General features: G+C 35.0%; 3 protein-coding genes and 1 long non-coding RNA gene across 11 annotated transcripts in view; 2 read left to right on the top strand and 2 right to left on the bottom strand.

The window, feature by feature from the left end:
* Positions 1–14,653, bottom strand: part of LOC100115220 (kinase D-interacting substrate of 220 kDa) — a 37,519-nt gene extending 22,866 nt beyond the window's left edge. For 4 of the 7 annotated variants that reach the window (XM_016987824.3, XM_016987823.3, XM_031925732.2 and 1 more), the window contains exon 1: positions 13,963–14,653. Coding sequence is in view for 2 of the 7 variants with exons in the window: in XM_016987827.3 (XP_016843316.1) it covers positions 5,913–6,056 (144 nt within the window). In the remaining 5 variants the exon portion in view is untranslated. Of the gene's footprint in view, positions 1–5,912; positions 6,865–9,699; positions 13,748–13,962 lie in introns of those variants that run through there. The other 3 variants (XM_016987831.3, XM_016987829.3, XM_016987827.3) reach the window with 3 other exon arrangements.
* Positions 103–5,785, top strand: LOC100678063. Of its 2 annotated transcripts, none has more exons than XR_001729484.3 (5): positions 103–3,072; positions 3,629–3,688; positions 3,763–4,162; positions 4,248–4,299; positions 4,381–5,785. It is a non-coding gene; the product is annotated as an uncharacterized LOC100678063 (long non-coding RNA). The 2 variants fall into 2 exon arrangements; XR_512232.4 differs by having other exon boundaries at positions 3,623–3,688.
* On the top strand, positions 14,008–16,745 carry LOC100678002 (tRNA (guanine-N(7)-)-methyltransferase). Its single transcript, XM_031925742.2, has 6 exons — positions 14,008–15,243; positions 15,533–15,645; positions 15,725–15,864; positions 15,970–16,268; positions 16,422–16,523; positions 16,593–16,745. Exons 2-6 carry the CDS (start codon positions 15,557–15,559, stop codon positions 16,725–16,727), a joined length of 765 nt encoding a protein of 254 aa, XP_031781602.1. The 5' UTR covers positions 14,008–15,243; positions 15,533–15,556; the 3' UTR covers positions 16,728–16,745.
* An 80-nt stretch (positions 16,746–16,825) lies between these two features.
* On the bottom strand, positions 16,826–22,575 carry LOC100115181 (leucine--tRNA ligase, cytoplasmic). Its single transcript, XM_031925736.2, has 16 exons — positions 22,179–22,575; positions 21,670–21,888; positions 21,378–21,590; positions 21,156–21,317; positions 20,835–21,079; positions 20,514–20,742; positions 20,208–20,426; positions 19,669–20,122; positions 19,441–19,579; positions 19,073–19,352; positions 18,744–18,994; positions 18,422–18,656; positions 17,838–18,095; positions 17,540–17,755; positions 17,242–17,467; positions 16,826–17,167 (listed from the first exon to the last, which is right to left on the bottom strand). Exons 1-16 carry the CDS (start codon positions 22,179–22,181, stop codon positions 16,962–16,964), a joined length of 3,555 nt encoding a protein of 1,184 aa, XP_031781596.1. The 5' UTR covers positions 22,182–22,575; the 3' UTR covers positions 16,826–16,961.
* Positions 22,576–22,636: the final 61 nt, after the last annotated feature.

The following is a 22,636-nucleotide window of genomic DNA, read 5'->3' as shown; positions in this document are numbered from 1 at the left end:
AGACGACGATGCACTTAAGTTTATTGGACTTAATAGTCTCGTTTTTTCATTAACGGTATCTGCCATGTGTATTTGAATATCCGGAGGAACCCTCATGTTTTTTGCCTAACAAGTTTTTTTTAACTTTCTTTGTTCTTTTGTTATTATATTTCAATAGCATTCTTTGTTACGATTGCTAAATTAGAAATAGTTTAGGTTATGGAAAGTAGATTGTCAAAAGTAGTTTAATAGAAAAATTGCTATTACTTCTAGTAATGCTGTATGCGTTTTAATAATTTTTGCAATATATATTAATTGTACTCTACCAATAACTTAAGATAGCCACAGAAACTTTGTAAAAATTATTAGATATCTTTAAACATTTTCAAGAATCATTGGAAAATATAATTAAACAGTAGTGAATAAAATAAGATCTTTTCAGAAGTAATTTAATATGGTAGTAAATTAAAGTACAACGAATGAAAAGAATAAAACGTATCTCTGTATGCACAGAATGTAAGTATATCCAAGTTAATTGTATCGCTTAATGTAAAATTTGCTCTTCAGAGTTCAATATATAATTGGCGATAATTACTCATGCGACAAGATAGCTTTTTCATAATTTTTCTAGACCTTGTTCATGCGATAATCCCCACTTTTCTTGGCATGCTGTTCCTGTTTCACTCATTTCGTCACTTATGATTTGCTTGTTTGTTTTCTTTGGCGTTATTATCTTCATAAACGTTTCATTTTGTTTTAATTATTAAATGGACTATGCACTTTAAGTTTATTCTTAGATATCAAGCTATTTTATAAATTTGTTTATATAATTATAGCTTACAGGTTATATGCATACAAATAAAAGTTAATTTTACGATTTTTAATAAAATGGCATGCTTTCAGTCCATTAAATTCTTTATTGATACATGAAGATACGATTTTAATTATTATTAGTGAGCAAGTAAGTCTTGCTTTAATTTTTACTCAATATGTATTATACTTTAAATGAATTTACCAACTTGTTATATAGTAAATCATGTTTGAGCATTGCAGTCTTATCTTAGTAAAATATTTCTTTACAGAATAACAACTTTGCATTTATTGACTGTAATATAATTTAAATTTATTAAGCTAATAAAAAGTATAAAAAGCATTTTTTCTAAAAACATACACGATCAAAGCATCAATATACCATTACGACTAATGTAACAAACAATTACTTTTAATGACAATCTGATTTCCTGAAGAAAGCGTTTTAGTTTTTTAATCATTTTTAATATGTATAGTATTATAAAATACGAATAGCTTCACTATTCATGTCTACGTTTGGAAAATATGAAATCACTGCAGAAAATAACACTTGCAACTTTTATATTCGTTTAAAGACACAATGAAAGGTCTTCACTTTTTCACAATAAATAGGCTTTATACAATTGTTCTACAATGCAAGTGGATGAAACTGTTCAGAACAACTGCTCCGCGCACTGCAAGCTTCCCTTTTGGTACGCTTAGTATCAATCGCACAACTGTGTCCGAGTGATCGGCTGAAAAATGGGTAGCGCCCGCGGAGGAAGAATAAGAAGGCCACGACAGCGGCTATCGACAAGTCGTCGCGTTCGACGGAAAGACGAGTAACGCGCGCGGCCAAGATAACATCGACGAGAACCGTCGCTGCTGGGATTTTTTCCTACGCGCCGGATACGAAGTGGCTATATCAACCTCGGAATTGTGTTATCAAAGAACGACATGTGGACATTGATTAGTGCTTACAGGTAAAGTATGTAGAAAGATATTAGGTGGGCTCACGTTTGACGCACGACATAAAGCGTGAGCACCGTCAGACGCAATATGAAGTTGCAATGAGATGAGCAAATAGAAATCTCACAGATTAACCATAAAAGAAAGTTTGTGTTATTTTGCGAAATTCAAGGAGCTGTATAGGAAATTAATTTTGAATGTAAGACTTTACTTTATGTGGCCAATTATGGCTTCATGAATCTTGCTAACAGGATTTAACTGTGGGTGACCAAAATGGAATTTTTATAACGGTTATCAATTTAAAGAATAAAATGTAAAGCACTCAATAATCATTAATTGAAAATCTACTTTTTTCGAATTCGTTATAAAATAATTTAGATCAAAGAAATCAATAACAAGTTTTAAATTTCAAAACGTTATATGTTACCAATTATACATACATACATACACCAATAAGATGGTATATGACATTAAAGTCCATATTGAACAAACGTTGAGTTGTACTTCGATGGAACCCTCTTGGTTAAACCTTGTATACTCTAAAGGTATATTATTGAGAATTAAAATATCACTATCATTATAACGTGAATTTCTACCTTACGAACATTGATTTCATTAATTATAAAAATCTAGTGCTTTGAAATTTTTTAAAAACAAATAAAATAAAACAATAGTTCATTGTTGTTCTATACGTTCATAGAAGGGGACAATAACGTGCAATTATTCTCAATCAGTTCACAGAAAATTCTTACAATTGTCGGTGACCACTTGGTCAGCAATTCGATAGCAAATCCAACCAAACTTCTTCCGATCGAGATGTATGAAAACATACTGTGTAAACTCAGACCGTTAGAAAGGAGTCGTGGGCCTGAAAAAGTACCGAGAAAAAAAGATTGTGGCTTGCGCACGCGGTCGCGCATATAATAATAAACCTACGACTATGATCTCACGGCAGCTTACCGGCGCACGTGAGGTCTATAAATCTTGAGAGTGACGGCAGTCCGTGGCAGCATTATAGAAGACACTTTTCTCGCCCGGTACAGCGCCATATACAACACTCTGCGTGTCTACTGCAGTCGTTAGAGCTTGCGCTAGAGCTCACGAAAATAGTTCAGTCATAGCAACTTTGCGATTGCTGGCGCGTGAAATCGAGGATGACTGCACTAGCTGACGCTGATGTGCCTGTCGCATATCTGCGATATCTGTAGAGGTCAAGAAATCGACTGAATCGTCTCACGGATTTGTTGGACACGTGTCTTTAAATAACCATCTAACGCAAGGACTGAAGAATAAACAGACAGAAGTTTTCAGATGAATTCAATATAATGTTCTACGGTAGTATCAGAAAATATTTGTTTAAGATCTTTGATTAAAAGTTTGCCAATATTTTCAAGTATAAAATAGTTTAAGTTAATTTTAATGTTTTATTAAAAATATCAATATCATAAAAAACGATTTGATGAAATTTGATACCGAGATTACAAAATTATTTTTGATACCCACACGAATTTTGCTTTGGCGTCTACTTAATAAGTTATGATTGATATAATTATATAAGATATCAATGTTTTGGATTCACTAAATTTTCATATTTGCCAGCAATTATATTGGGATTATAAACTTTAAATTTTCGAAGTCTCAAAATTACCAGTAGTATAGTTGTACATTATGCAAAAAAAAAAAAAAAACATATTCGACGAATACGATTATGTGCTCGTTATCGTAATAGTTGCATTACCCATCAGCACTTCTGTATACATGTAATCATATGTAACATGATGAAAACATGTAAAATTACGAAATGGACTTATACTGTTTCGCTTAAAGATTATTCATTTTTGATTACAATAAAATATAGATTTTCATTCTTCCCCTTTCTTTTGAGGTTAAGAATTCGAGCAAAGCTGAGAGATCACGCGCGAAAACGAGCAGCCAAACCGATGACGAATGTGTAAGAATGATTACCATGTTTTTTTTAGATTAGGTGGATCGGAATAAGTAATCTACACTAATATGTCATTATAGCTCATCGAATATCAAAGAAGGGATGCTTGGCTTGAGTAAGCGCCTGAAAAAGTGCAACACTATACAAAATAGATAAGTAATTCAGGAGAGCGCCGTACGCGCGCTGCGAGCAAGCGATGTATTTCGCAAGGACGCAACCCGACAAATCATCGAGCTGCGCGCTTTTTACACTGCACACGCGCACGCTCGCGCGTGCACATACACACACGTCGGAAGAGTTTGCAGCAGGAGGAAAAATGTGCATCGAACGACTGGGCCAATTGTAACGCGTCGTGAAGTCTGATTCTCTGATAGCAACAGTCAACTGCAGAATAGAAATCCGCCTGAACTATACAATATGTACGATGCCATCGCGTGATTTGGGAAGTATTAAAAAGGCATGGTGTTGTGATTCTTTAAGGTTTGCATAATTTCTTACGTATATTATAGATATATTATTGCACAAAGGCTTTAATAATTGCTGGATTATTAATTTTGTCATTTAGTTATTATATAAAGTGCGAATCAGCGTTTATGGTTAAAAATTTGTTTTTATATGTGAGTAAAAGACGGTGAAACTAAAGTTTGTATAGGATTTGCATTAAAACATTGAATTTATTCAAAATCTATTAATTTTAGGTAATTCCACAAGTCGTTTATTTGACCAAGCAGTACAAGTTACACATAGCATGTATAGCATACGTACAATACTGCAAATCTGAACTGTTGATTATCGACTATTTTGGTAATACATTATGATGGTACTAAAGTGTACTTACACTGATGTCGTAGAAGGAGAAAAACTTAGAAAAACTAACTGATTATACAATGACTCAAGACATTTAATGGTATACTGAGCAGAAGCAATAAATATCAAAATTTATTTGAAGTTACATAAAAATATTATAACTGCATTTCCGTCTTCTATTCCAAAATATCGCAATTATTTTGTTATCCAATAGATTCAAAGTTTTATTATGCGACTAATTTGATAGTATTAGAAAAATCATGACAATTTGTTACTGTTGATTTTGTAGAGGTTGATATGTGATAAATTGATTAGAAAATCAATCAATAACTTACTTTTAATTAATTGTTTATATCAAGATAAATATTATCGCTATTGTATGTAGATATAATTATCAAGTCTAAAATTTACTGTTCTTGTATATTTAGTATTTTTTTAAGGAAATTGGTATAATACTTTGCAAATTTGCATTTTTAATTTATAGATTTCGTAATTTATACATTTATTGTAAAAATAGTTGCGATGCTGATGTTATAACGGAATAAATAAAACATACATTAATTAATAATTTGATAGTACCATCAGATAATCGGAGCGTGGTTAATCTTATGCTGCGTCTATCATATCAAATATTTAAAGTATAATAATTAATACATTTTTTTTAAAAAGCTTGGTACATATATTTAACAATAAATTTCAAATCTAATCATAATACTGCATGTAAAATTGGATTTACTGTGTACAGAGTTTGGTTAGATAAACTCATATAATAATTTATTCAAATAGAATACTTTTGTTGGATAAAAATATTTGAAATCACAGTTTGAATACGAAAAATTCGATATTTAGACTATCTTAGTCTGTCTTGTGAAATACTGAGTGTTTAGAGGATCATCCATTTACCTTTTTATCTGCATCTATCTGTAGATCTGTAAGGAAAGCTCGAAATATTTTTAGATAAAACTGGATGTGACAGTATCGTAAAATATTTCTATAAACTCATCAAATTTGATGAGGTAAAATAACATTTTTTTAAATTGAAAACAGCAATAATAGTTTACTTAAAAACGGCATTTTGTTGAATTTTCTATGTTTACTTAGCAATGTTTATGTAATAAACCTTGATGAATTGTGTCGACGATAAAAAAAGACTCGGAAACTTGAGCGTCGAGTTGTTTTCATAAATATAATGCTTTTCTTACGCGACTGAAAAAATCAATGGCATGTGCATTGTAAACGAAGAGATAATTTTAACAAAGCATCGCCTGTTAAATCAATAAAATTTCTTATGATACAGTAAAAATTCTCCGAGCTTCAAGTTTTATAACGAGCCATAGTTTTTGCTCTCGCAATCGCACATCATTCGTTAAAAAAAGATCACAAAAAAGTAGAAATCGACGTACTGCGTGTACATAATATGTACCTCATGTAGACGATGCTCGGCAAGCCGAACGATCGAGATGTTCTGTCGGCCATTTCCGAGCAAAGTGAACTGCCGATAATTTCTGCTCCTACCGAATCCGCGACCTCTGTCTCCAGCCGTCTTCTTCCCCGTCAAGTGCGACATTTCCAGGCTATTCCCACGCACGTGGCCTTGACCTTGCTATAATAGGCTGTCTCGTTCGAGTGAACAAAAGAAGAGCTGATATCTTCGCCCAGAACTGGGAACACTGACACAGACATGAATATGGCTTTTTAACTTGGAGACGATGCTCGATCTTTGAAGCTGCGCTTGGTATGTGGAATTTTTCGATTCAGCTGGTGGGCTTTCTGTCGGTTCATTAGTTATGCGCGCGCATTGAACAATTACAAGCACACGCGAGCGATTAGCAGGTCGCGCAGCTTGGATTTTCCGGTTCGAGTTCGAGTTAGCGATGTGAGCCTTAATCGATTGGACGCCTGATCGTGTGATGGCTCAGCAATGAATTCATAAAACAAATCTTATTGAATCAAATTATACACCTCGTTGTTGTATATCACAGACGATCACGATCCACTGACGTATGCAAAAAGCAGTTTTTTTCACGCACTTGTCACCGAGCACCACACAAACCGATGTTACGAAGAGCAGATGAAGAAGAAGACAAAGGAGTAAGAGCACACAGAGTAGCGTATACAGGAGGAATGGAAAAAGTGCCGATGAAGCGAGAGAGCGCGCCGCTTTATAAACTCGCCATTCGCCGAGCGCTTGTGAAATTCGATTCCGATCGCAAGTCGCTGCTCGTGCACGACACTCGATAATGGAGCAGAACGGCGAGAGCGTGAGAGCGGGCTGCTCCTCTAATCGGAGCATCAACAGCGGCTATACCAGGCGATCGCCGGCCACGCGTGCGCCATCATCGTATAGCCACGGCGATCACTCCCTCGCAAAATCCGCGCAACACACTCTAGTACGGGCAATGAAAAAGAGGATATATATATATATATATATATATATATATATATATATATATATATATATATATATATGTGTGTGTGTGTGTGTGCGCGCGCGCGACGAGCGCTCGCTCGAGTGCTACTTTTATTGCGAACAATAAAGCCGTCGAGTGTCTTCGTTATCTGTTCCGAGGCTCTCTCGCAGACCGATCGACTCGCGCGACGAGAGCGGCCGTAGACATACCGCCGCGGAAGAGGTTTTGCGCGGACTAAGTGCGCCTCGCGCTCCGTGCCAAGGATAAAAGAGCCGCGCCGGAGAGCGCGCCGGCGAGCGGAGAAGAGGACAAAAGTACCAGCCCAGTGACACACTTGCGCTGCTGCGCTCGTACAGCCAGCCTGCTGTGTATATACCGACGCGTTTTGCGCTTGTGTGTTCGCCGATACGCAATCCAGCTTGCAGCATGGGAGGAAAAAAGACACAGAGTTTCGCACACCGGAGCGCGAGTGAGTGACCGGCGGCGTTTTTCCGGAGTTTCGCGCTAATGAAAACGTCGTTAAGTGCCGTGTCCTACGGGATTAGCTAACCGGTATATTCCCGGATAATACTGCTCGACAGGTTTTAGTGTCGGATGATTCTAATTGCTCTGAGTATGACGTCATCTAAATTTGGTGTTGGGATAAGATTGAAGCACACATAATATAGGCAACAGGATCGCCAAGGCTTGTATCACAATGCACAAAAAAGCTCAATTATAACGTAGAAGAGATGCGTATAAATTCTTTATGAACAAGCAGCTTGTTGAAATGATAAATTTACGTATTTTAAAAATAATATCATACGTGAAAGAGAACATTCTAAAAAAATTAATTCTTTTAAAATAACTGAATACAATAAATCCTGGAAATTTTAACAAAATATTCAACTTGTACCCAACTTTATGCTAAGCATAATACTCAAATTGATTTATAATACAACATTCTTTACTTTCGTAAAAAGGATTCGCTTGTATTTTATTGGGCGTTTGTATGTATACACTGAATATAATGGATAATTTAGAATAATACTTGCACACAATATAACCTTGTAAATTAGCAAATAATATTTATCGTCAATGCACGTTAGTTGTACGCTAAGATTGAATTCTTGAAAATATTTCAAGCAGAAGAGTAAGTTATTTCACGTTTTTTCCAAGAATACGCATCGCTAAAATATTAGCAAATACAGAAGGTAGCACTGGTTTAAACTCTGATGTTTTTTTCTTCACAGAAGTTGTAAAAATATACATATTGCACAATTATCAGCATGCATAAACAGGTGTTTTAAGAGGTTAGCTTATTACTCATCCATTTTCTTACTAAAAATAATATTGCCTTTGTAAGGTCGTTATACATATTTAACTCGATGCTTTAATAACATAAGACGGCAGGACTTTTTATATAACCATTATTACTCCAGTGATACCGTACTTTGTTTGCCAGTAAACGGTTTGGTAAGAATGAAGCTCATACTAGTATATCTGCTTAACCGCAAACCGCACATTTAATTTGCAAAGCATAACATAAACGCTTAGAAAAGAGGAAAATAGAGCTAGTGGTATCGTTCAACTTCCTAGAAAATGGAAAGAGAAAGGAGCGGTGGTGAGTAAAAGAGCTATAATATCGGAGAAAGGTGTCTGCGTGCAAAAATAATATAATAGAGAAAAGAGGAAATCTGTGAAGGCTCGATGATACGAAAACAGCAAAGCAGGTCACGGAGAAAAAGTCCCGTTTCAGTGACAAAGCCACTCTCGCAAGTTATGTGACGCACATGCGAAAGTGACGATCCATGCCTGCGAGCGAATCTTATATACGCGCGCGGAAGAGCATGCGGTGGCCGAACCTTCGACCACGTGAATTCGCTCAAGATTCACGTTGCTGCGTGTATGGCGTGTGTGATTTTGTCAGCCACTCGAAAATCCTTTATTCTCAATCGCGAATATTTCACACTTTCGATTATGTGTGTACATCTAATATGCGTGAAAACGCTAGCGAAGTGAGGAATGTTTGTGCCAAATATGGCGAACTGTTATAGATATCTGTTGTTTATCAATGTTACCAATCGGGCATTTGAGATTTAATTTAGCGAATAGTGTCGACGATTTGGATATTATTACCAGTGATATTTAATGTATATTTAATTTTCGAAGTTTTAGTTTTGATGATAATTTTTATTTTAAAGTTTTTTTTTATATTTAATATAATTTAATAAGTTGTTAGTCTATGTAATACGTATACGCTGCACTATACGCGCAAATTGTTGCATTGTATGATAAACGACCCTGGATATCAACCATGTCCCGTTTTATCAATGATAAGAAACTTTTACAATAAACAAGTAATGTTTGTAGGTATCAATTAGAAGTTTAATATTAATGACTGTGTTTTATACAATATTTCGCATTTCTAATAGAGAAATTCAATAAATAAGTAATCATACATTTACGAAGCAACTTTCATATTTAAGACACACGCGCACAAATTCATACTAACGCATTTATAATTCTATATGTAATCGATAGAACGTATCGGTATACTAGGAAAAATGGCACACTCTCTTAAGAGTAATAAAAGGAGAGAAGAACATCATAATGATGAAGAGTTCGCTCAATGAGTCATTAATAAAGCGTACATACTGAAAGTGATGTACTTCCCACTACAGCTAAGCAATCTCCATCGCGCCTCGAGAATACTCAAGATCATTGGAAAAGCGCACATTGTGCAGATTACGAGCGCAAACACAAGAAAATAACATACAATAAGATAGAAAGTCATTTCGCATTGAAGAGCGTAATTACCGTGTTCGACTCCAAATCGAATGGCAGCCATGTCCTTGGATCCTGATAGTACCATGGATTCTGCATGATTGAACCCGCGCAAATTTACTCCTCCGCGATATGATGTATATCTATTTACAATATTTCAATCGACGACAATAAGCTATATATTGCAGCTCGAGCCGGCTTATACACGTGCAGAGACTCCTCTCTCTCTCTCTCTCTCTCTCTCTCTCTCTCTCTCTCTCTCTCTCTCTCTCTTCTCTTATTATTTCTCCCTCCCTTCTTGGCATCTGTTGTTGCACCCGTGCGTAAGCGCGCGTGTAATATATATGTATACGTTCGATCGATCGTCGTTGTGTGCAGCGACGACGTCGCCGAGGGCACAGGGCCGTTTTTGTAGAGCGGGCGCTTTTATCACTACTAGGTATATACAGAGGTACACGCTCCGAAGAGTTAACGAGCACGAAAGTGACTAAGAAAGCAGCCAAGCTCATGGCTCTATTGACAGAGGAAAGTTCGTAATGTTTACTCGAGTCGAGCGGATTTTGTGTGCGGACACGATACGATGCTTGATTATAGTTCGACAAGCGGCTATTAGTCGACTCTTGTCTTCTTTGACAGATACTGTACTTACAAATCAGCGTGGTTTACAACTTTCCGTTTTTATTTCCTGATTTATGGCACCGAACGCTTTTTCGTAACAACGGCTTTCGGACGTGTTTGAGAAAAATATTATACATTTATCACAGCATATGTAATTATAACGTGTGTGTATTAGGCACCTATACAATTATCTTTATTCATTAATGCTAAGTCTAATGAACTTCTTATTTCTTGGTATTCTTAAGTTTCATTAGCGAAAATTATCCTTAGCGCTAAAAGTTTTTGAATTGTTTTGAAAACTTTGAACTCTGTATTGTAATATGTTGAGGCGCATGCTTGCTGTGTCATATTGGTACATTATTATAATAATTAAGTTTTAGAATTTAGGTCTCTTTCCGCCAACTATAGAATTATTTCGTCAATCCGTATTTGTATACAACACATGTCAATCTCGTAGGTTAAGTACTTTTTATTCTCCAAGATTAACCCCATTATCATTATAACTTCCACACATTATACCCTGGTAGAAAAATGACCCTGTTACTGGGCAGTATTTCTGGCCAACACGTGTTAAAATGCGGTTGAAATTAATGGAAATTTACTCTGAAACGAAGTTCTGAAAGTAGTTTATTTTAAAAAATTATGACCAGAAATTCTGCCCAGAGAAAAGTTCTGCATGAGACATCTCGTTATCCCACAGTAAAGTTTCTGGACTTACGTTGATTATAAAGACAATAAAATAGTTTACTTAATAATGAATTATTTTAGAGATTTTTGAGCTTTTTGCAACGATATTTTATTCTTATCATTTTCACAACTTTTGTGATTTTATATTCTCGACTGAAAGAGACAATTATAAATGCTATAGTTCCATCAGAATAAAAAAAAGTATGGAAATATGTAACGTATCAAATTCTGCATATAAATTATTCTTTATTATAATTAGAATGAGTGACATAAACTTTGGCTAGTAAACATAGCGCGAATCCCCTGAAAGCTTCGTCATCGCACAATATCTCTCCCGAAGCGCACATCAGTTTTATCGAAATAACACAAATACCAAGCGCCCGAGCGGATGGAAATGACTTTCCGGACAGTCATCAAACGAATATAGTCAGCGTGAAACGAAAATCAGAGACGAATGACGACGCATAACATCGCAGCGTCGACAGGCATCTGCTGGCATGCGACGCGAAAACCACAGAATATTCACCTCGGAAATTGATAAACCGCGCGCTGCCGGCGGCGATGCTGTTTAGCCCCGCGCGCGCACATTTGGTTCAAGGTTAAGCTCGGATTTTGCATATACACGCCGAGAAATCCGCTCGACTTTTTCCTCTCTGTGCGCGCTTTCTCTTTTGTTTCGTACAAGTGCGCGAGATAAGTAAAGCTCACTCTGCGCAGTTCGCGCGGGCGATTACGATTCCGCAAAATATCATTGCCCTCCAACTTGAATTCTGTGCGCGATGTTTTGAGGTCGCGGCCTTCCTCGAGGTCGATTTTTCTAGGCAAGCGGACAAAATCATCTGTGCGATCCAACTTAGATATGTTTCTCTATTGTGCACTCTAAAATATTGAATTATGTCGTTGATGGTGGAACGATATTCGAGTACGTAATTGAAGAATTTCTTTTATTTCTCATAAACCGGTTTTTTTAGATTAGATTGATTTATAGCTGCTGTGATTTTCTGCAAAATATGCTGAATTAATTCAATGGTTTGGAATGCATCGCGATCGTTAATAGAATTTAGATTAACTAAAATATTTTGCACTATAATCAATTAATATCATGGTCTTTAAATTAGCGTTGTTTTCATTCTGTTATCTGTAACTAGACCGCCAATTGGTTAGATAATTAGTGTCGGTTTATAAATAATCCGTAAAGATGATATGAGTAGCTTTAAGACTACTTACGCAATTTGTAAATAAACAATGATGCGCGTTTGGAAGAAGAATACCAAGTAATAAGTGACGTCCTAAGACAACGAAACAAATACTCTATAATAAAGGCGGGAATGAATGAATCTTTTCTTAATTTTCAAAATAGATTCTACTATATCTAATTTGAATTTTGGCAAAAGCCTTAGTTGACTCACTTCCGGTCACGTTTATCCCCAAAATGTGTGCTTGCAGCGGAAGAAATCTAGCGCAATTGCACACTTTACTGATTCAAATGTTGATCTATGCTTCAACAGCGCTTCAACCGAAACGTTGTATATTGTGAACAGAAATTATTTGCGTGAATAATGTGTAGATGCAAAAATAGTATATAGTTAGAAATTTTATAACTCATATCTTCATGATCCGGCTGTAACGTGAATTAAAAAAGTTCTATTCTACACATTTCCCCCTCCTTGCTCGATCTCAGAGGTCAATGTACACAAACCGCCCAACTAACTTACGATTTCAATATTATGCGTTCCAACTAAAACATCTATTTTATCGTTTATTTGTTTATTATTTTTATTTCAAAACGCTTTATTTTACGAATAAATCTTCAGAAGTCGAATAAACGCGAAAACAAACAAAAATATTTACTTTGAAAATTGCATCGAATTGTCATGATCGCCACAAGAACAGCTTGGTAATGATTCCACGAAATTAGTTAAACAAATTGCTGAGATAATAAGCATTTGGTAATCAAATGAGATGGTTGTGGAATAAAACTGAGAATGATGAAGTGTTTTTTTAAAACGTGAATTCATACAATCGAATACATTTAAATATGGTTAGCAATACACTACGATATGCGCCAAAATATTTACTGCATTATTTTTTATAAACTTTATTTAATTTGTTTTTCTTGATCAATGACTATCCCATGAACAAGTTCTTCGTGTTTATATTCAAATTTTGAGACGCAATATAAAGTCTAAAAATAAGAAAATCTTTCGAGGCTTGACTTGAAATATCATGAATGGCTATGAAACTCCGTGTGCCAATTTATACTCAAAACAATAATTTTACTTCAGTTATAGATATCTCTCATATACAAAAATTATAAATTATTCTACGTACCGGAATAGCGCCACAGAATACGCTCCGATAGTAAGGCAATCGATATTTCCGGAGTAAGTATGTATTAAAAAAATATTCGCTTCTGCACGTATTGAAGTCAATTATACTTATTTCGCAACTAAATGAAATCAGTACTTAGAAGGGTTTTAGGTCTACGCGTCCAAAAAGGTAAAATACCTCGATTTTATGTTATGCACGATTAAACGTCGATTCGAAATTCAAAACACCCACGCTCGCTACATGGAGTAAAAAGTATAATTATGAAGTCAGGTTATTATATTATAGACCAGTGCTCATCTTGGAGTTGTATAATGTACACCATCACCATGTGAACATGAGTACAATAACCTCACAAAAACTAGCCTCCAACCGCCCAACTCACTGTAGACTAACCAAGAGAATTGGCTCTTGAGACCCAAAAAAAAAAAACACAAAAATGCACAAAAAAGAACGCACGGAGACGTTGAACTTTGAACAATGAAGTATGTACAAAAACCAAAACAATTACATACAGGACAAAAGAACGTTGACGATCGTTCGCCAACGAAACAAACCATAACAATACACTTTATGCATGGAAGTAAAAAACAACGTTGAAAAAGATATTGCATTTGTGAGAAAATATAGCTATAGCTATAGAATAACCTCTGGTCGACTCACCTAACGGCAGAAGCTCGTTTTCCTCAGCAGCTTAGCAGTACAGCAGTAGCAGTGGCAGCTCTTCCCTGGCATAACCTGGTCGGTTTCAAGGGCGGCTCTCTTCCTTCTCACCCTCCAAAGCAGCAGGACGACTGTCTCGCACAGAGTATACCTTTGCCCTGCTGTCCTCAACAGGGAGGCTCACAACTCACAACGAGGGGAGCGTATATAGGAAAAAACCTCGACGACGATCGACGAAACAAAGATGCGTGCGTGCGAGCGGAACCTCCGCAGTCACATCTCTCTCCCTCTCTCTTGCTTTTCGGAGAGAAAGCTATAACTATTATTACCCAGAAGAGCACGTCGACGTTGTTTTTTTCTCCCGATATCTAACGCGCGCACCACACACAATCACTTCACGGCAAGTAACGACACTATGCACTTTTCCTTTCTTCTAATGCTCTTGCTGACTGAGGCCTGCTACTCTGCTGTTGCTGCAGAACGAGAAAGAAAGTGCAGCAGTAGAAAAGCACACGCGCGCCTCGTGGAGGCACGGAAACGAAAGGCGAGGGGCAAGGAAGGAAGGGAGACCGAATCCGAATAAAAAATGCACGCAACGCGCGGTCGGAGAGGGACGGAGGTAGGAACAACACACAGTGCGATATTCGTTCAGTGCAGCATAGCTACCAGATACCAGTCACTGTTTCTGACTACTTTTGGGGATCGCCTGCACTACTTTGTCCGTTAGCTCTGTGTCTCTTTTGGCCAAGAGAAGCGATTAGCATTAGCGAAGAGGTTTTTCCTCGCAGTCTGCGCGTGTATACGCGGAATCCGACCGTCAGGGGGCTCGGCTGTCGCGATCAGCTGATTTGCCAGTGGCAGGGCCGCACGCGCATCGTGTCCCACGCAGCTGCGAGATTCGCCGTTTTAGGCTCGAGTCTCGACCGCGTGTTCTCTGTCCCTTTTCTACCGCCGGTGAATCTCGCTTGTTGTTACGCTATAGCTGTCTCTTTTCACTCTGTGCTGAAGCGTGTACTTGGCATGTACTAGCGCAAGGCTTGCAAGAGAGAGAGAGAGAGAGAGGTGCAGGCTTGCAGGCAAATCGACCGCTTCGCTCGATGCAGCGTGTGCACACAACACGTGTCAGTCGTTTTTCTTGTTATATATCATATTATCTTAGTTCTTATGTTTTTACTCGAGTTCTGAGAGAAAAAGTGTGACAAATATTGGTTTAAGTCGCGTGCTTTTTACTCCGAGTAACTGTGGATTGCTGTGTGTGCTAAAACAGTGGTTTCATGAAAGGTTAGTTATTTTTTAACGATTGTTTATTTATATCATTTATTGCCGCGCTTTTATAAAGAATTTCTGTGTGAATAATATTATATTTCCAAAGTATTGACATAGAAAAATTAGTGAAAAACATTTAATATTTATGTCTATTTCTGCTTTTAAAAGTAGTCCAAGATCTCAAATGAGAGAACAATTTTACACTTGATTGTATCAATCTGTTTTTAATGAAATTAATAAACTATAATAATAATACAAATATCTAGTACATAAGATTTTTATTTAAAAATAATTCTTCCCATAGTGTTAATACATACATTAAATAACAATGGCAAATGCACCAAAAGCTCTACCCCAAAAAAAGTTCTATCGACAAAGAGCTCACTCCAATCCTATAGCAGATCACTGCATTGAATAGTAAGTTATAGCTTTATGAAATAATATGCTATAAGAATTATAGTATAAAAATAGTATTATCATTGGATTATTTTTACAGTCCTGTAAAGCCTGATGCAATGGATTGGAGTACGTTGTATTCAGACTTTGTTGATAAATCTGATACAAGCAGTGATATTAAGAAATTAAGCAAACCTGTAGAATTTGCCGATGTTGGCTGTGGCTACGGTGGACTGCTTGGTAGGTTTACACTTTTTATGAACATAATATATAATTGTGATACTTGCCAAATCATTGGTTTCTAAAGAAATATTGTTCTTATACTTGGACATCTTTACTTTTTAGTTACATTGTCACCCATGTTTCCGGATAATTTAATTGTTGGAATGGAAATAAGAGTAAAAGTTTCTGATTATGTTATGGATAGAATAGAAGCTCTAAGATCTCAACACCCTGGCCAATATGGAAACATTGCTTGTGTTAGAACTAATGCAATGAAATATTTGCCCAACTATTTCCATAAAGGTCAATTGAAAAAAATGTTTTTCTTGTACCCTGATCCACATTTTAAGAAAGCTAAACACAAGTGGCGTATTATTAACAAATGTCTTTTAGCAGAATACGCGTATATTTTAGCTGAAAATGTAAGTATTTTGCTTTCACAGCAAAATTATACAATCTCTAAAGATATCATTCTTATCAAAATAACAAGATTTTTAAACGAGGATAGTTTTAAACTTAAAGTTTTTAATAAATGAAAAAAAGTTCAAAATCATTGAATTGAAATATATTCACAGGCTATTGTTTACACTATGACTGATGTCAAAGATTTACACGAATGGATGGTGCAACATTTGACAGAACATCCTTTGTTTGAACGTATTCCAGAAGAAGAATTGGTAAATTTTTTAATATTTTTTACATAAATTGTAAAGTAAGATACTAAAATATATGATAAATATTTGCAGATTACAGATCCTATTGTTGAGAAATTGTATGAAAGTACTGAGGAAGGTCAAAAGGTTACCAGGAACAAGGGTGACAAATTTTTAGCAGTATTTCGACGAATCCCTGATCCTTATGTGACAAACAATAATAGATAATAAACTTTTTATATTTCATATGCTTTGTTTGTTTATCACTTTTAGATTTATACCATGCCTAATAATTTTCCAAGTTTAAAAAAATGAAAATGCAAAAGTTTGATTTTTTATAATTTATTATGATAAATATATTTAACAAAATTTCAGTTAAATGTATAAATAATACAACATTTCATAGCTCTTGGAGCGTGCATCTTTTAAAAATACAGATTCTTTTCCAGCTTAGAGCATCTGCTATATTTCAGCACAATATATAATTTCTCCACCTATGTCATGAGTCTTATTTCCAACTTGAATTCTTACTACTTCTTTTTCCAAGTCTAAAGAAAATACTGCATCATCTGATAATTTTTGCTTATTTGAGAAAATATTTTCAGTTGGGATCACACGGGGACCTAGAACTGGATCCTCATGGCGATACAGAGTAACTGTGGAGGAGTCTGAAAAATAAGATGTTTCACCTTAGCTTTGAAAAAAAGATCTTCCAATATTCCATTATGAAAGTTCAATGCACCTTTTATATTCTTTTCTTTTGCAAGTCTAGTAATAATTTGCTTTGTCGTATCGCCATGACTTATTTTAATTGATGCTTCAAATAAGCCGTTGCATTTTTGGGGGTTGACAAATCGTACTGGTAAACCGGGTTTTACAGAAAAAGTGATGTATGGTGCTCCAGGACAACACTCCTCTTTCGTCTTGTCTTCTGCTTCATCGGCAAACTTGATTTCTAAATCTTCTAGCTATGATAATCGAATATTCCATATAATAAATTTGTTTATTGTTCAAGATGTATTATTCATTATGATACTTACATCAAGAGTATTACGCAAATAATCTTTACTGCCTGTTAGGACATCGAATTCGCTAAAATCTAAAGTTAAATTAAGAGCACCAATGCCAACTGATTCCATTTTCTCTCTTGTCATTTGTACAAAAGGCATAACTCTTTTTGTGTATTTCTTTAGATCAGCCTTCTTTGCTAGTTCAGCTGCAATGACTTTGTTTTCTGGAAGATTATTGCCATTTTTCTATGCAAACAATACATTTATATAAGAAATTATTCAGTTAAAATGTATAATTGCATAAATTATTGCACTTATTATTACTCACTGTGTACATTTCTTTCATACTTGTAAGAACTGAACTTTGCCAAGCAGGCCAAGTTTTTGCTACATAAATAGTACCATTTGTCGGTTTTTCTATCGCAGCTACTGGACCTTTTTGCTGTTTTTTCGTCTTGACCGTCGAATGATTAATCAAACGTACTCTAAATGAATGTGCGGCATCCATAAGATATTGCGATGATTTTATCAGTATTTCATTAATTTTACCCACTTTAGGCCAACCAGCATTCAAAACAGTACCTTTCTGAAATTTTCAGACATATTTTAATAAATCTAGGACTTTTAAAAGCAGTTTCAAAAATACTTCTCATAAAACAAAATAATAATGAAAAAATATATGTATATATATATATATATATATATATATATATATATATATATATACATATATATATATATATATATATATATATATATATATATATATATATATATATATATATATATATATATATATATATATATAATATATATATATATATATATATATATATATATATATATATATATATATATATATATATATATATATATATATATATATATATATATATATATATATATATTTACCTTTCCAATCAATTCCCATACATGTTCTGCAACGTGTGGGCAAATTGGCGAAAGTAAAATTGTTTGTACTTCTATGAATCGCATTAGGAGATCCAAGTTGACAGTTTCTAAGGAACTCAATTGTAAGTACTTATCTTTCGTCGATTGCAATTCAAAGAATCCAGTCCTTAATGCTTCTTTGTAAAGCATTTTGGAATAGTTATCACCAGTCTCCTGTATTTTTAGATTTATTTCACTGTGGATAAAAAAAAATCAATTATTTTAATTTATTCTATACTTTAGAAAGAAACTTTCATATAAATTTTGTAATAATATTAAATACCTATCAAACACTTGATCATTAAAAGTAGTAGGCTTTCCTTGACGGAAAGAGCTTGACGAAGTCGTGACAATTTCTTTGACCCACTCAATAAAAGTGTAAAGTCGAAGAATACCAGCGTCGGCAGTACGCTCTACGAAATTTGCATCTTCTACTGAATCTCCGGAATCAGCTAAGCAGAGACGCGTGCCATCAGCAGAATACTTTTTAACAGCTTCAGATAGAGTCAAGAAGTTACCTTCAGACTTTGACATCTATCATTCAGTTAAATGATAGTTAATAATTCATTTAAAATTATGAAAAGTTTATAATAAAATACATTTTCTTAGTACCTTAGCTGAATTCAAAAGTAAATGACCATTAGCTCGGATTCCTCTTGGCCATAATTCTGGCTGCTTTGGCCACACGGCAGTGTGATTATAAATAAAGTATGTCAGATGATTTTGGACTAGATCTTTTCCAGATACTCGAAGATCCACAGGATACCAATATTGAAATTCCCTCCGCATAATTTCCAGAGACTGTTTTGGTATTTTGCAAGTTTCTGGAGAAGGTAATTTGCTATCTTTAAAAAAAATGTAGTCCCACACTTCAGGAGTCATATCTTTAGCTCTAAAAAAAAAAATGAATGGATCAAATGATCATCAGAATACTTTAGATATTGTTATAACAATAAATTTCTCAGGTAATTAATTTATACTTTATACTAAGAGTGTTTGGTTTATCTCCTCTGAAACTATTTCCTTGAATCAAATGGGCAACTGTATAATACGCCATATAAATTGTTGAATCTGATAGTGATTCAATCAGCCATTGTTCATCCCAAGGTAATTTAGTGCCTATAAAAAAAAATTTTAATTTTACCTTAAAAATTAACAATATATCAAACAGTTAATTAACAAATAATACAACTTTAAAAGTTACTAACCAAGTCCATAAGTTCTTGAACATGCATGTTCATGCAGCCAATCAAGACATGCTTGGAAATTTTTCCTTACTTCATCATGGAAAGTCTCTAAATTTTCTAAAGCTTTCTCTGCCAAACCTTTCCACTCAGGTTCTCCATAATTCAAGTACCATTGGTTACACAGAGCGACTACACATTCATCTCCAGAACGCGAAATGATCGTTTTTTCAGGCTCATAATAGACGACAGCTTCATTGTCGTTCACCATTTCATCTCTTATATTCTTTTTAACGTCTTGTATTTTTTTATTTTTATATGGACCGACTAATAATACGCCATCATAAAAACCTTTTAAATAAACCATTTCTTTAGCCTGCTGCAGTTTTACTGAATCGTTTTGCGATTGTATGTTTAATTGTTCATAAACTGTGACAGCTGAAAGTTTACCAAAATCTGGAATTTCAAGAATCGGAACCTAGAATCAAAATAGATTAAATTTTATCATATACATAGCATTTAATTTATTAATAAATATTGACATATCTTGTTTGTTTTCTTACCGGTTCATAGGGCAAAACCATATGATCAGCGATTCCATATTTTTCTCTAAATGGCTGTTTTTTCTTCAAATCAACAAGTGCAGCATAATCATCAGGAGAATCGCTAGGTACAGATGTCACAATACCAGTACCTTTATCTTCCTTAATTGTCAACATTGGCAAAGTGTAGATCACATCATAAGAAGTTTTAGGAGATTTCAATGATACTCCCATGATGTCCTAAAATAAAATTACATTATTATTACTATTTACATTCTTATATACTATTAATAATCAATGCACAGTGTTAATACTACATTAACTTACCATTCCAGTTAATTCAACTATAACATCGATTTTACCTTCATCCTTGGTAAATCCTTGCCAAGACATGTTACTTGCTGATCTTTTAGTCGAGATGAAAATTTCTCCTTTTACAGTTGAGAAAGCAATATAACGTATATCTGGGTGTACCCAGCAATTTGTCTGGCCATACATTGTTTCTGGTCTAAGAGTTGCTGCTACTAAATATACAGGTGTTGTATCAGGTATAGACCTATAAAATGATACAGAGTTTCAATCTTTGTTGAACACCTGAATAATATTTTGAATACTTAGAATGAATTTGATACTAATTCCAAAACTTACTGAAGCTTTTTTGGGTATGGCTTTAACATCTTTATTTTGATTAGAGTGTACTCTTGTGGGCCCACTCCTTCACCTGACTGTCTATCATGGTCCATACATGGTTGATTATCTTTTGGTGAGAAAATAGTGTACCTTTTACCATATTTGACTCTATTTCTTGCTTTAAGATGTTGAAACTGCCATCTTACGAATGAATCGAAAAATGGGTTGGCATCTGTTGTTATAAATGTACGTCGCCAATCCGTCTAAAAAGTAACAATTTCAATTAATTATTATTGAAAATATGCTAGTTTCTATACTATTAGTTGTGCTATTACATACAAATAAACCAAATGCTTTCAAATCTTGCACAGCAAGAGGAGGGAAGTAGTCAAGCCAGTATGCGGCATCAGCAAAATGTTTAATTTCTTCATCTTTCAGTCCAAGAGTTTGCATTATTTGCCACTGATACTTGGCAGAACCAGTTTTAGCTACAGCTTTACTCTGTAAGGATGAAATATAAAATTTGAGTTTTTATTCCAAAACAACGAACACCCAACTGACCTTCTTTCCTTTGCTTTTATCTATAATGACTACATCGTTATTTGCTTCTTCTACAGGTTCATCTTCAGTTGCAGGAAATTCTGGAGGATATCCATATGTTTCCATCTCACGTTTAAGTTTGTCGGCACAAGCTTTGATTGGCATTCCTGTACAGTGGAAACCAAAAGGAAAAAGAACTCTCTTTCCCAATTGTCGATTGTACCTTACTGCAAACTAGAATAATTATATTAAAATTTTTAATTCCTCATAATGCTATTGTTTTTCAGCTTTTAAAATGGAATAGATTTTATACCTCGCACTTTGATAATGAAAATGCATGTCCCAAATGAAGCCTGCCATTCATGTAGGGGAATGGAAAAGTAGCAAAAAACTTCTCATCGTTACTCTTTCTTGGTTGCGATGGAGCATCTTCTTCAAAGATCTTTTGATCTTCCCACTTTTTGTGTGCCTCATCTTCAATTTTTTGAAGGTACTGCACTTTGAAAGTACCTTTCCTTTCAGCAGCTGTAGCCTAAAACAAGGAGCAACATTGTTTTAAAGAGATTTGAATGACCGATTCACAGTTTTGTTAGTTCTCATAAAGAAGTCAACTTCAAAATTTTGCACATAAGTACTTATTTGAAATATTTTAAAAATACACAGATTTTAATTTACTTTATAGCTTCCAAATCACTTGCAGGTGCAAGAGAAGCGAGGTTAGGTCGACAGTCATTCAATGATTATACAATGAGTACACTATAATTTGAAGCGGATTTCGTTTGCGATTGTAGTACAACGAAAATATTTTCTGATGGTACTTACCATTTTGTATTATGGCTTGATTATGTACACTAATTAATGTGATGAAATAGCGTGTGCAGCACGCAGCTTTCACACGGCTGCTTTGTATACACGAAAAAGATGGAGAAAAACCCACGACACGAGTACCTACTTATACGTAGCAGTCTAGCAGATGACGCTGCGAGTACACACGTATGCTTGCGGTTTATGCATGTGTGCGAATAACTGTATGCGGTGGCTAGCGAGTGGCTATACTCTATACTACACGGTAACTATTACTATTGTTTATCGTTAATATCGTTATATAGTAAAGCATGATTTACTCAAATATGCATTATAGATAAAAAATCACCACAAAATGATTTGCCGCTCAAGCAGCTCAAGCTAGAAAATCCGCGCAAGTGTTTTTCCGAATCCCGACTTATACTTATGTCTGGGAAAATACTGAAACGGCGGCAAACTTATTGCATCAGCTAGAA

The sequence above is a fragment of the Nasonia vitripennis genome (assembly GCF_009193385.2).
Source record: "Nasonia vitripennis strain AsymCx chromosome 3 unlocalized genomic scaffold, Nvit_psr_1.1 chr3_random0004, whole genome shotgun sequence".
Classification (NCBI taxonomy): domain Eukaryota; kingdom Metazoa; phylum Arthropoda; class Insecta; order Hymenoptera; family Pteromalidae; genus Nasonia; species Nasonia vitripennis.
This window is presented reverse-complemented; position numbering and strand designations above follow the sequence as displayed.